This window comes from Hemicordylus capensis, chromosome 3, assembly GCF_027244095.1.
Source record: "Hemicordylus capensis ecotype Gifberg chromosome 3, rHemCap1.1.pri, whole genome shotgun sequence".
NCBI lineage: Eukaryota > Metazoa > Chordata > Lepidosauria > Squamata > Cordylidae > Hemicordylus > Hemicordylus capensis.
Genome location: NC_069659.1, coordinates 291,568,553 through 291,581,984, shown reverse-complemented (window position 1 = coordinate 291,581,984; position 13,432 = coordinate 291,568,553). Strand labels below are relative to the sequence as shown.

The 13,432-nt window shown below is 43.1% G+C and overlaps 1 protein-coding gene across 3 annotated transcripts in view; it reads left to right on the top strand.

Annotated features, from left to right (window-relative positions):
* Positions 1 to 11,453, top strand: part of SNORC (secondary ossification center associated regulator of chondrocyte maturation) — a 36,342-nt gene extending 24,889 nt beyond the window's left edge. For 2 of the 3 annotated variants that reach the window (XM_053305261.1, XM_053305262.1), the window contains exons 4-5: positions 9,641 to 9,820; positions 11,316 to 11,453. In XM_053305261.1, the coding sequence (XP_053161236.1) occupies positions 9,641 to 9,820; positions 11,316 to 11,425 (290 nt within the window). In that variant the 3' untranslated portion in view covers positions 11,426 to 11,453. Of the gene's footprint in view, positions 1 to 5,231; positions 5,561 to 9,637; positions 9,821 to 11,315 lie in introns of those variants that run through there. The other variant, XM_053305264.1, reaches the window with a different exon arrangement.
* Positions 11,454 to 13,432: the final 1,979 nt, after the last annotated feature.

The window sequence follows — 13,432 nt, the reverse complement described above, 5'->3', positions numbered from 1 at the left end:
AAGTTTAGATTGTACAACAATCTCTATGTGTGTTCTTCAAATAACTGCAACAACTAAACTCTGCACTCTGCACTGTAACTGGAGTAGGTATTATTATTATTATTATTTCTTGTTTACACAGTCAGAAAGGTGTTATTGACTGGTTTGTTTTATCCAGATATCGAGTCCTTCCCAAGGACCTGGGATGGTTGAATTTTATCATCAATACTGTTGGTTATTATAGATATCGTCGCAAAATATAGGCTGTTCCCAGTAAAGCTGCTTTTTGTAATTGGCTGATGGCGATTTCTGTGGCCCCTATGGTGTTGAGGTGTTCTTCAAGGTCTTTTGGGACTGCACCCAGGGCGCCTAATAATAATAATAATAATAATAATAATAATAATTTGATTTCTATACCGCCCTTCAAAAATGGCTCAGGGCGGTTTACAAAGAGAAATAACAAACAAATAAGATGGCTCCCTGTCCCCAAAGGGCACACATTCTAAAAAGAAACATAAGACACACCAGCAACAGTCACTGGAAGTACTGTGCTGGGGGTGGATAGGGCCATTTACTCTCCCCCTGCTAAATAAAGAGAATCACCATGGTAAAAGGTGCCTCTTTGCCCAGTTAGCAGGGTAGCTTCTTTTGATGGCGGTTTGCTAAATAATTCAAAATCCAACATGAATAACCCTCACACATGGTGGCAAGGCCACTGCAAGAGGGAAATTTGAAAATAAAGCAAGTACTGTGGATGAGGGACCTCACCGCAATAGGACTTAGCAATGCCCTGGCCAAAATGAGTTAGATAAGTGGTGATAAATGGCTTCAACACTGGAAGAGTGTGTCAGATTCCTTTAGAGAGCATGAAAATGTTTAATTATCAAATGCGGGGAAGCAGTGGATCTAAGCCAAGTGCTGTGGGCACAGGCTCTGAATCTTTTAAGTACTTAGCAGTGCCTTGGCAAAGGACCTGTGTTTCACGTTGTTCTCAGTTAACTGGAGTGTAAGATTTGCTGTGGTAGATGTTGCAAAATTTGATTAATTTGCTGTAAATTGGCTGGAGTACTCATAGCAGAAATATGACACACAGATGTTAAAACATAAAATAAAATACAAATTACCCAAAGGTCTGTTTGTGCACACACCCTGTCCTTTGCTGGCATCCCACTCCCATCTCTAATTTGCAAAATACCTGGGTTAAGCATCAGAAGAACATTCTAGAATTAAGAGCAGGTCAGCCACAGAAGGCGCTGCATAGGGAGGCTGTAGAATCTCTTCTTGGGACTTGAAGAAAAGGCTCAGCAGGCATCTGCCAAGAATCCTAAATAGACTGGTACTATTGGTCAGCTTCACACAACACACCAAAAATGGAACTGCCAGTTCCTGAAGAGCACATGCTCCTGGCATGAGCAGTCATGTAGTTGCAAATTCAGAAGTGCATGCGCTCTCCATGACAGTCCCCATGGCCATGCCCAACCCAACATCCAGAAAAGCCAAGGGGCACCAGTGCTCTGTCCCTACACGTCTCCCCTCTGCTATACCCCTGGGCACAAGTCTCAAGTTCCAGTGCCAGCGAGTTGTTGGACCCTGCTATGTCAGGTTCACTCCACCACCCTACAACTTACATTTGAAGTTGGGTGGCAGTTGTTGGCTGGCAGAGTGAACCCAACATGGAAGGTTTGGATATTCCAGGACTGGAATTTGTTGGTCGCTCTGGAAGCGCGTACTTGCTGGGAACCAATGGTTCCACTTTCATCATGTCATGTGAAGCTGCCCATTGTGGTTCAAAAGAACGGCATCCAGCAGTACAAATAATACCGGGAAATCATACCGGGCATTAAGAAAACTGTAGTATAATTGCTACAGAGTAGGCCAAGGCATGTTTCTTCTGTTAAGTCTTATTGTGGTTACCTTAACCTCCAGAGTGTGCCCATAAATCTGGAAAGTGGTAAGGAAATTCCCTCAAAACTTGCCCATCAGCATCTGGGAGGGCAATACTTCATAAAACCAAGAGATTAGCTGTGTCAAACTCCCCTCCCCTTCAGAAACAGAACAGTTACCTGACTACTGAGGGAGCAACAGAGATTCAGCATTTTCTTCTCTAGAGACTACTAGACAGCTTTTCCTCTTGGAAGCAGAAGGAGTTCTTCAAGCTGGGGAATTCCCCAGTCTTTTTGCTGAAGCCCTCCTCCTGCAACCTCAATACTGACTTCCATTAGCTCCACCCAGCTGCTTAACTGACAGAGGCACTTTCCAGACTAGCTGCTCATCATCAGCAAAATGTCTCTGTTCAGGCAAGTTGCATTTGAAACGTAAACAGCAGGGGGAGCAGTCTCAAGGAAACTAACAACCCGAAAAAACAACCACTTCCTCATGGCAGATATACGACTTGTCCTCGCTCACTATCACAGCGATTAAAGTCTAAACAAGGCATTGGAAATGTGAACGACACCCCTGCTGTCCCCAAAGAGACTGTGCGATCACAACGCAGGAAGTGTGGAAGCACACTTCTGAGATACGTTGGGGCCCTGTTGCAGGGTCTAATCTGGAAAGCACCAGAGCTCACAAACATACTGTACTATCCTGTTGACTAACATGAGGGAATAGGGTGTTTTTGTTTTTGGGTGGGGTGGGGTGGCCACCTTAGGGTTTTTCCCCTTCAGATTTTTGTGAAACCCATGTATCTGTGGGTCACCCCGAGTCTGCTGGTACCTTCCACTCACCTGCAGGCACTCCAGTTCTCCGTCCATAAGGATTGTAACATTTCTAGCTTTCTTGGAAATAGTACAAAGATACCACTTTTCATTAAAAAAATAAATAAATCCCAAGACAATTCACACCATATTAAAAGCAACAATAAGATCTATCAAAATTAAAAACCACCAAAAAAGCAGTGAAAATACAGCACGCGGAAGCAGCACCACCAACAAAAAAGGAAACAGCACCCTTTAAAATACAAAAGCCTGAGCAAAAGGCCAGTTCTTTGCTGGCCTCTTAAAGGCAGTAAGGGGGACTGAGGAGTGGATGTCCATTGAGTGGGCATTCCAAGGCTTGGGGGAAATGACCAAGAAGGCCCTGTCCCATATGTGTGACTTACTTTATTTATTTGTTTATTTGTTTATTTGACATGTTTTTATACTGCCCCAAACTTATGTCTCTGGGTGGTTTACAAGAAGATAAAAACAAAAGTAAAACATTAGCTAAAAACAAAACAAGAAAATTAAAAAACCGCAATTTAAAAATGTTTAAACCAATATTCTAAAAACATTAAAACAATCAAAACATTATCACTTAAAAGCCTGGGTGAACAGATGTGTCTTTAAAGACTTTTTTAAAATTGCAAGAGATGGGGAGGCTCTTATTTCACTAGGGAGTGCATTCCAAAGCCTCAGGGCAGCAACAGAGAAGGCCCATTCTTGAGTAGCCACCAGATGAGCTGGTGGCAAATGCAGACAGACCTCTCCTGATGATCTCAGTGGGCGGTGGGGTTCATGACGAAGAAGACATTCTCTTAAATACCCAGGGCCCAAGCCGTTTAGGGCTTTATAGGTTATGACCAGCACCTTGTATTTTGCCTGGAAACATATCAGCAGCCAGTGTAGCTCTTTCAATACAGGAGTAATATGGTCTCTCCGAGATGACCCAGAGACCAGCCTGGTTGCCATATTCTGGACCAACTGTAGTTTCCAAACTACGTACAAAGGCAGCCCCATATAGAGCACATTGCAGTAATCCAGTCTGGAGGTTACCAGCAGATGTACCACTGTCCTGAGGTTGTTTATCTCAAGAAATGGGTGCAGCTGGCGTATCGGCCAAAGCTGATAGAAGACACCTCTGGCCACCACCTCAACCTAGGACACCAGGGAGAGACTCGGATCCAGAAGCACCCACATACTGTGTACCTGTTCCTTCTGGGGAAGTGTGACCCCATCCAGAACAGGCAGATCAAAATCGTCTCCCGAGTTTCAACCCCGCACAATGAGTACCTCTGTCTTATCTGGATTCAGTCTCAGTTTGTTATCCCTCATCCAGCCCATTACTGCCTCCAGGCAGGCATTTAGGGAGGTTATGCCCTCTCCCGATGATGCTGACATGGAGAAATAGATTTGGGTGTCAGCATACTGATAGCATCCTGCACCAAATCTCCGATGATCTATCCCAGCGGTTTCCTGTAGATGTTAAACAACATTGGAGACAATACAGAGCCCTGAGGGACACCATACAAAAGTTCAGATTTTGAAGAACAGTAGTCTCCAAGGGACACCATCTGGAACCTGCCCGAGAGGTAGGAACAGAACCACTGCAGAGCAGTGCCTTTCACTCCCAACCCCCTCAGATGCTCCAGAAGGATACTATGGTCGATAGTATCAAAAGCCTCTGAGAGGCCCAAAAGGACCAACAGAGTCACACTTCCTCTGTCCATTCCCAATTGGAGATCATCCATCAGGCCGACCAAGCAGGGTGGATTTGATTTAAATCAAACTGATTTAAATCACGATTTAAATCACTAGCAGGGTGGATAAAAATCAAAAAAATCCGATTTAAATCAAAAAAATCTGATTTAAATCAAAAAAATCCAATTTTTTTTATTTAAATCAGATTTTTTTGATTTTTATCCACCCTGCTAGTGATTTAAATCGTGATTTAAATCGTGATTTAAATCAGTTTGATTTAAATCAAATCCACCCCATAGCCAGCCCGGAAGACAGTTTGAAATGGGTCAAGATAATCAGTTTCCTCCAAGACTGTTTGGAGCTGAGAGGCCACCACCCTCTCAATTACCTTGCCCAGCCACGGAAGGTTGGAGACAGGCCTGTAGTTACTCAGGTCTGAGGGAGTTGAGCTTCCCTCAGCATCTGCACACAGAGCAGAACCCCCTCTGACGATTTTGTCATTTGAATTGCATTAAAAGTCAAGTTATAGAGAATTTTAGATTTTAATAATTTTTAAAAATAATTTTAGATTAAAGCGTGGTAGAATTTAATTATTATGAGGACTATTGCCTAGGATCGTCACAGGACAGTTTATTTTGTGACATCTTCCTTGTCCCATGGCTGCAGTCTTAATATGAATTATGAAGGAGAAGCATGTGCTGGGATGTGAAAACCCTGTCCATAAATGTTTATATGTGGTTATTTTTATGTGTCATGAGCATAGTATCTGTGCACAGCAGTTCTCAAATCAGGTTTTGAGGCTTGATCAATAAATGGTGGCAGGATTTGTTTCCAGGTCAGCTAGGAATTATTTGGCCAGAGTTGACCACAGCTCTGTGAGGTTATTTATACTCAGCAGTGCTAAATGTCTCCTACCCATTAGGGTGGGCTAGACGGGGAATTTAATAAAGATACAGAGGCCATTGATTTGAGTTTCACACCTTAAGTATGGACTGAACCAAATAGGTCTGTTGACTGACTAAATGACCCTCTCAGTGGGCCAGGCCTTTTATGAAGAGCTTCCTTTATACTGAGTTCGCGTATGATTCCTTCTTGCCCTTTGATGCCGACCCTGACTGCTCAGCCCTGTTCATTTCAATTACTTAAGCAGCACGGCGATGGACAGAAGCTGGAGAATCTTATATGTTAGTGAGGTATAGGGAGCTTTCCCCCAGTCCCTGGGTGTTTTTCACACAGGGCTTTTAGCTCGCATCTCCTCTGTGTTCACATATCGGCCTGATTTACCCTGAAGTCCTTAAGAGGTATCGGGGAGCACTTCACACATGATTCGGGTTTTTCATTACATGTTAGAGTGTAGCCCAATTTATACCTGGAGTAAAATAATCCACTCTTTGTGTCTTTTTTTTGGGGGGGGGGGCTAACATCGAACTCTCCGTAAAGCCTTACAGTAAACTTGTGGTAAAGCCGGCTGTGTGAAAAACACCCTGGTGGTCAAAGGCCCGAGTTTTTCTTATATAGTGCATTCTTTTTAAAAACCCAGTTTGTATAAGCTCTTGTTTTGTCCACTGGCAAGCGACTGTTTCCTTTGGTCCTCAACTTTATTTTTCCTTAGGCCAGATGGTCACCTTACGTGATTAGAGGGCCTGGCTTTGGTTGCTCTGTTCAAATTTTCAGGTTGGTGTGACATTTCCAGTGGTTTCATCAGGGCCTTGTAGAATGTCTCCCATCCCTGCTAGGGCCTCCACTGAACAAAATGAGCATTGAATGCTGCCTTCTGGGTCTGGCCACATATAAACAGAAAAGGCTTTTTTAGTCCCTCCAAAGCCCGCTTGGGGGAAAAAACAGGACATGAATTGCAACATCAAAGGAAACGTCGTTTTCTTGGAATCTCACCTGAGAAGGCATCATAGAGGCACAGTCAGGGGAGGGTCTGGGTTCCTGTCTGCCCTGGTTATAGGGCTGTTTGCCCTGCCTATGCTGTCCTGGCAGAGATGTCTGCTATGGGAGAGAGAAGCAAAGGCTGTGGGCAGGAAAGAGATCACCAGTGCAAAGGCTCCAATTACACTCAAACTGTGCTCAGTGCTGCTTTTGCTTCTTTTGAATCAACCTGATGTTGAAGCCAGAGGTGCACTTAGGTCATTTTGGAGTCTGGACATAAAGACCTTTGGAGGCCTGCCCCCACTGGAGGCCCCCCTCCCACTTAAAGTTGAGCATCATCCCCCTACACTCTCTCTCTCTGACACAGTATTTTTAACATGTGAGGTATATTTATGCAAATATACAGTAGCAGAAACATTTCAACACGTAACTTAACATATTCCCATCCAGGGGCGTAGCTAGGGGACGGGGGCCCAAGTTCACACCTCTCCCCGGTAACCCCTCGGAGTGAGGGAGATAATGAAGAAAATAAGGAGGGGTGGAGCTGGGAGGTCCTCAGGAGCTGGGGGGCCCCAGGTTCTTTGAACCCATCTGCTCAATTATAGCTCCCACATTTTTCTGTCCCCACTCCTCCCATCTCTAAAGCACCCAGCACAGGTCATAATTACACTTGGCAGCCCGGCACAGTGCAGACCAGCGGCAGCTGCACCACCCGGGACAGTCTAAAGAGAATTTGAGGGCCTCCAGGGCTAAGAGTGCCACTGGTTGAAGCTAATGCAAGTTTTTTGAAACTGTAGTTGTTCTGCAGGCAGAGGCATTCAGAGCAAAATTCAAAGACAAATCAAGCCTTCAGTATGTCTAGGTTGACAAGCAAAGGCAGGGCAGAGAAGAGCATGGTGTCTAGATGTACAAATAGGTCTTGTGCAAATACATTAGGTTAGCCTACTCAAGTTGTTCAGAAAAACAGAGGCAGCAAATTAGGGTGGCCGTATGTCTTTTGGAGACCTGGCCACCCTAGATGACAAAGTCAGGGAATACATATGATATAGCATAACTTGGTTAAAAGCAGTCTTTGTCTGTGACTGGGCAGTTTGGTGGGTGGGATGCAAAATAATTAGATAGACATTTTATACTGTATGTTTTTATTTTTAATGTTGCCGTTGGAAAAGGTTGGGCTCTTATTTGTTAATATAAGAGTGTGTTTGTGTGTACACACACACACACACAAAGTAACATATGCAGATTAGTGTTCTCTTCTTTTCTTTTCTTTTTTTTTTGTGATCCATGTCTTTTTTATTTTATCCATGGTTTTGGGGGGGTTTTTTGGCAATGTGGATCTGGCCACTGTAAATTAAATGCAAAATATGCAGCTGTTGGACAAAATACATCAAAGGTGTGTGTCTATCATCATAAGTCTCAAAAGTCATGCAAGTTGACCATGACCATGCAAGTCAGAGAACAGACTAGCCTACTCTTCCTTTTCCCCAGTGTATTTTCATTATGCAAACCTTTTCCTTCTTAGTTTCTCTATTTCTTTGAATACTGTGTGCAGTCCTCAGCTCTGCCATGCTTATCTGTCCCAGTTTTTCTTTTTCTTTTAAAGAAGGTGAAGGCAAACAAGTATAGCAATGCTATTTTCCAATGCTAGTACTGGATCAGGGCTAGTGGGGCAGGATAAATTAATCTGGGAAGGCCCAGATTACTTCTCTGTGTTAGCACCATCTCCTTTTCACAGGATCTACGGCCGTTCTTCCTGGTTAGCCTGTACCACTCACATGAGCTGATTTTGTGAGCAGTGTTAGAACAGGAGCTGCATCTGTGGAAAGGTCTGCAGTGGAGCTTAGCCCAGTGTGTTGCTGAGGAGGAAAATGCATATGGGGTGGGGGAGCAACTTTCTCTGCCCTCTCCTCCACCTTTCAAAAATACTTCTTCACTTCAGAAACATGTCCTTGAAGTCACATGACCCTCAGGGACATATTTATGAAGTCAAAAAGTACTTTTGAAGGCAGGGGTGTAGCAAGCTTGGAGTGGGCCCAGAGACAAGATTTTAAAATGCCCCCCCTCACTGAAGCTCAGCTTATGAAGCAAAGAAATCTTAAATGAGGCTCAATAGTGGTAACAAAAAGCATAGCAAAATTTATATGTATATAACCTATGTGCCACAATAGAACATCATCCTAAATTATTTTTTTTAAGGTTTTGTAAATTCTGGATGATGCAAGTCATTTAATGGTAATAGAGAAAGACACACTGTTCTGGTAGCTCCAGGTCTTCACTCACATCAATTTCGGAGGATGAATACAACTGAAGGAAGCCCGGGCGGGTGCGTGGCTGGGGGAGTCAGTCATGTGACTTGCCTCTGGGGTGCCCCAGACAACTGTCTCCCCTTGCCCTATTATAGTTACACCCCTGTTTGAAGGGAGTAGAGAGCAGTGAAAATCACCACCTTCTGTTCCTCTACATGTATTTGCCTGCTAAGCAACAAGCCTGGTTGAGCTCCCCTGAAAACTCTTCCACAGTCGCAGCTCCTGTTACATACTTCTAATGCTGTTCAGCATGTCAGCCACTGCATCTTCTTTCTCAACTAGACACTTTTTTTCTGGGGTCTTTCTGCAATATGTAGAATTAATTTAAGCAGATAGCAAGGATGGTTCTGTGGGTTTCACCTGACACGAATCCTAACCCTCTTGGAAGTTGAAGATTGATTCCTCTTCTCCTTTACTTTTTCTCTGCCTCCCTGACTTTGTGTCTTCACCCTTCTGCTAAGCATTTTATTAATGCAATAAACATCACTTGTAGTTTGCCTCTAGATCAGCATGTACAGTGTGTACTAAAACTTAAAAATAAATATTTGCATAAACAAATTGTGCCGGAGCATCCGAACAGCAAACTACTATTGTTGCCTGAATGTTTTGCCAAAAAGTTCTATTTTTGCAAATATTGTTTGAGAGGTGTGTGTGTGTGTGTGTGTGTGTGTGTGTGTGTGTGTGTGTTCACATGCATGACCTTTCATTCTACTTTTTGTAAGTGACTATCAAGCCTTGTGATTCAATACTGAACCAATGTGAACTGCCAATAAAATAGAAAGGGGAAAGACAGACAGAAACAAGGCAAACTTTATGGGGATTGTTTTGAGGGTAGGAAATGGGCTCAAAAGGGTCAATAATGGCTCTTAACATGTTATCCAGCAGTGCTGTCTAATCATTGTAAGATACAATGTGCTTATAATACAATGATACAATGGGCAGAGCTGTCTAATCATTGTAAGATACAACCTGGAGTGTTACTGAACAAGGCAGGAAGCCTTCATAGCCTTTCAGCACACCAGTGTTGCAAGCATCTGTTTGGTCAAGAGGTTATTGGGGCTTCTGTTTTTGTTCCAGCAGAATACCCCCAAGGACCCATCCCTACACTATGGAATGATCCTCCAGAGCTACCATCGGGAGTGGGGCCCCTAGAAACCACCACAACTACCCGCTTCTCAGATTCTCCAGGCTTCCCACCTTACACTTCTGATTATGAGCCAGAGGACACAACCCACCTAAACCAGCTGGATGATGGGAATGGTATATGCTCTTGGGCACTACTTTGTTTGTGTTGTTTGGGAGGTCACAATCATTGGGATGAAGACGGTAGCATCTCAACTCCCTGATGCTTGGAATATTGGCTGATATTTGTTGTTAGGGACCCACCAGGGCTGCTGCACAATGTGAAAGGCAGCCCCAACAGGGCTTGTATGGCAGGGCAGCTTGCTGAACAGGGCAGCTTGGTAGTTGTGCTACCTACTTCCATTGATTTCAGTGGAAAAACAATGTGCAGAGCGTGATTCTGCACAACTGCCCAGGAGCTGTTTTAAGTCATTCTGTCACTGCCCTGTTGCACAACACCGTCGCTGTCTGCATGCCCTTCACATTGCCGCACAGAATGTCAGCTACTGAAACTGAGAACAGATGTAGATCTAGGAAACCTAAGCACAAGTCCCAGCCTAGTCCAGCCCTCGATTCGCAAGGAGGTCTTTGGCAAATAGCTCTCCTCTGTAAAGCCAGGAACAAAACATCTACTTCAGAGTGCGACTGCAGAAATGACTGAGAGGACTGTAGAACACTATTCAGTAGTCATTGTCACAACTGAGATAAAACTGAGATATAAGGATGAAGAGCAGAATTCAGAAGCTGACAGGAAAATTATTTAAAGCAGACCCACTGAAATTAAAAGGACACATAACTATGTCTAACGTCTCTTTAATTTCAATGGGACTCCTTTGAGCAATTTTTGTCATGTCAGCCATGATCTTTAGGGCTAGAAATCCTAGTTTTAGGATGGGCACCTGCAGAAAATATGCCATGTCAGAAACATGTGCTGCCCATTCCAGTTTTCTCTCTCTAGCTCACTAGTTCGGCAATGGAAAAGAGCAAGTGACTTCCATTCCTCACAGTTCAGCTTCCTTCATTTTGTGCTTTCCTACACATAATTCAACATGACAATGTTTTGCTTATTTAACTCTGGCTACTCAGTTTGAATTCTATGACACAAGATAGCACTAAAGTATTATCCTTTTGTTTGACTTAGATCTGATTTTCCTCAAGAATTTTTTTGAGATCCTCAAAATCCATAGAGGTTTTTTTTGAGATCCTCAAAATCCAATTATTTCAATATTCTGCTACATACCTTGCCAAACCAGAGCTCTAATCTCTGGTACAGATTGTTGATCATTTCCTGTTTGTCTCATTTGGCGATCTAGAGAATGTAGCCACTTCTACTTCTTCATTATATTTCCCCAATTACTATCCCAGGATTGGCAGTGCTGTGTGCTGTTCTGGAGCTTTCTGCCTCAACCAGTAATGATGAATATCTCAGTGAGTGCATAATGCAGGTGGAGGGGGGAGGCCAAGGCTCCTTTTCTCTCTCCTCTGCCCTAGATCAGTCCACCAGCTAGATGTAGCTGTTTCACCCACTGACTTAGAGAGTACAGTAGAGGGATACCAAATAGATTTTATGCATACATGTTCTGTAAGCCCATTTCCGTTCTCCTGAGCTTTTATCTTTCCTTGTCTTCTGCAGGCTCTCTGGGTCCTGGAGCGATTGGTGCCATAGTGATTGCCGCTCTGCTGGGCACATCGGTGATTGTGGCCCTGATTGTCATCACTCTGCGAAAGTTTTCTGCTTCCTGAAATCAATAAAAAGTGTTTTTCCTAGTAACTGCTTGTCTGAGCTCTCTCTTTCCTCTGTGCTTGTGTAGGTTTTCCTTGTGTACAATGGGAAATACAAGCACCTGTATTTCCCAGACATTAGCCTGTCTCTTGAACCACCTGGGATCAGGGCCACTTTGCATGTCATTCTTTCTGATATCTAAGTTTTGAAAATGTATGATGTATCATTTTTAATGATTGCATTGAGGGGGTGGGTTTGGTCATGGGTGGTTTGGGGAGCTGCTGTGCAACTATCAGCTTCCAGAGTTGTGCACAGAAAAAGTGATAAAGTACATTCATTATTTAAGTATGCTTTCTTGTGAATCTGTCCGGTTGTCTGTAATATGTTTGCAGTATTTTGCTACACAATGAAGGTTGCTTTAAGTAATGTTAACTTCATGCATGTGCTTAAAAGCATAAGCCAACTCAATATAAGCAGCTTGATTACTACAGCTAGAATAAAACTGTAACCTGTTGCTTGGCTTCTAGTTTCTGCAGCATTAGTAGCTGTGGTGGGGAGCATGATATTTTGTATTTATTTTCAGAATGCTTAATTTTATGTTCTGTTTTCATTAAATTAACCATTTGTTTTTTAAAGAATCATTTCCCTGGCTTATTAAAAAAATGTTCCTGCCTATGAGCCTTATTACTATTTAGCACTATGGTTTACCTTAATATCGTAACTGTGATAAGTGAAGGAAAAATTAAGCTAGCAATCCGCAAAGATCCCTAATGGAATAGTTCAACTTACCTGGATATAAATATGCAGCAAGGTAGTGGCAGCTACTCTGGATTAAACACTAATGTGAAACTTGGCTCATGTCTCTCAAGGAATAAAATTCGCCCCAGGGCTTGTTCTGAGTTGGTCCCACAACTAGATCAAGCTTGGGCCTGTGTCAAGTGGTAAGTAATGGCTACATTTGAAAAGGCAGTGCAAATACGAGGCATGAGTGTGGGAAGCAATGCAATTGGTATTGCAATGTATTGTATATAATTGGTATTGCATATGTATACATTGCAATGTATTGCATTGCAATACAGGAGGCCCTCATTCGTGGGGGTTCCATTCCCACCTACAATCATGAATATGGAAACCGCGAATAATGAAACCTTAACTCTACGGGAATCAGGGGGTTAGGTTTCTGCACAAATTTTGTTTTGCCACAAATCACAAAAAAAGCAGAAGGGAAGCAGAAATAAAAGAACAGCAGCACAGTACCTTACTTTCCAGCGCTCCAGCAACGCCCCCTCCCTGCCAAGCCTCTAAGTCGGCCGATTTTTTGCTGATTTTTTTTTTGCGGGGGAGGGGTTGTAAAAATGAGCCACAAAATGACTCTGTGCTGCCTCTGGACAGGAAATGGCACTGGAAGTGACACTGGAGGTCACTTCAGGTGGTCCAGGAACTGCAGATAGGTGGAAATTGCCCATTTTTAATTCCATGGGTCTCTAAGACCCATCCGTGTATATGTGAAACTGTGGTTGCCAAAACCGCGGATAACAAGGACCACCTGTAATTAAAACAAAATCCATGGTTAGTATTTTATATGAATGTTTGTGCCCTCCATGAGCAGATGAGGGCTAGACTCTGAGAAATCAAACTAAAATATGAAAAGCATCAAGCTTTGACATTGTTTCATCCATTATGTTTTTACAGAAAGGTTTAAAAAAAAATAAATAATTTTTTTCCCACTTCATCCAGGCAGTCCTAGTGGCCTGTGTTCTTAACACCTACACTTCAGTATCAAAATATCATTCGATTACCTGACTCTGACTACTATTAGACAGTAGCTGCGGCAGAACTTCACTGTACATTGTCTCCCTTTGTGATAACTGACTGCTCTGAAAGTGACTTGAACCTCTGAATTATTCTAAAGTACCTTAATGGTACAATCTATATTTTTTTAAAAACCCTCAATTATAGGCAATGCAGTAGTGTTAGTGCCATGGCTGATAGGTGTTTGTGACAACTGTGAGTTGAACTGGAGTACG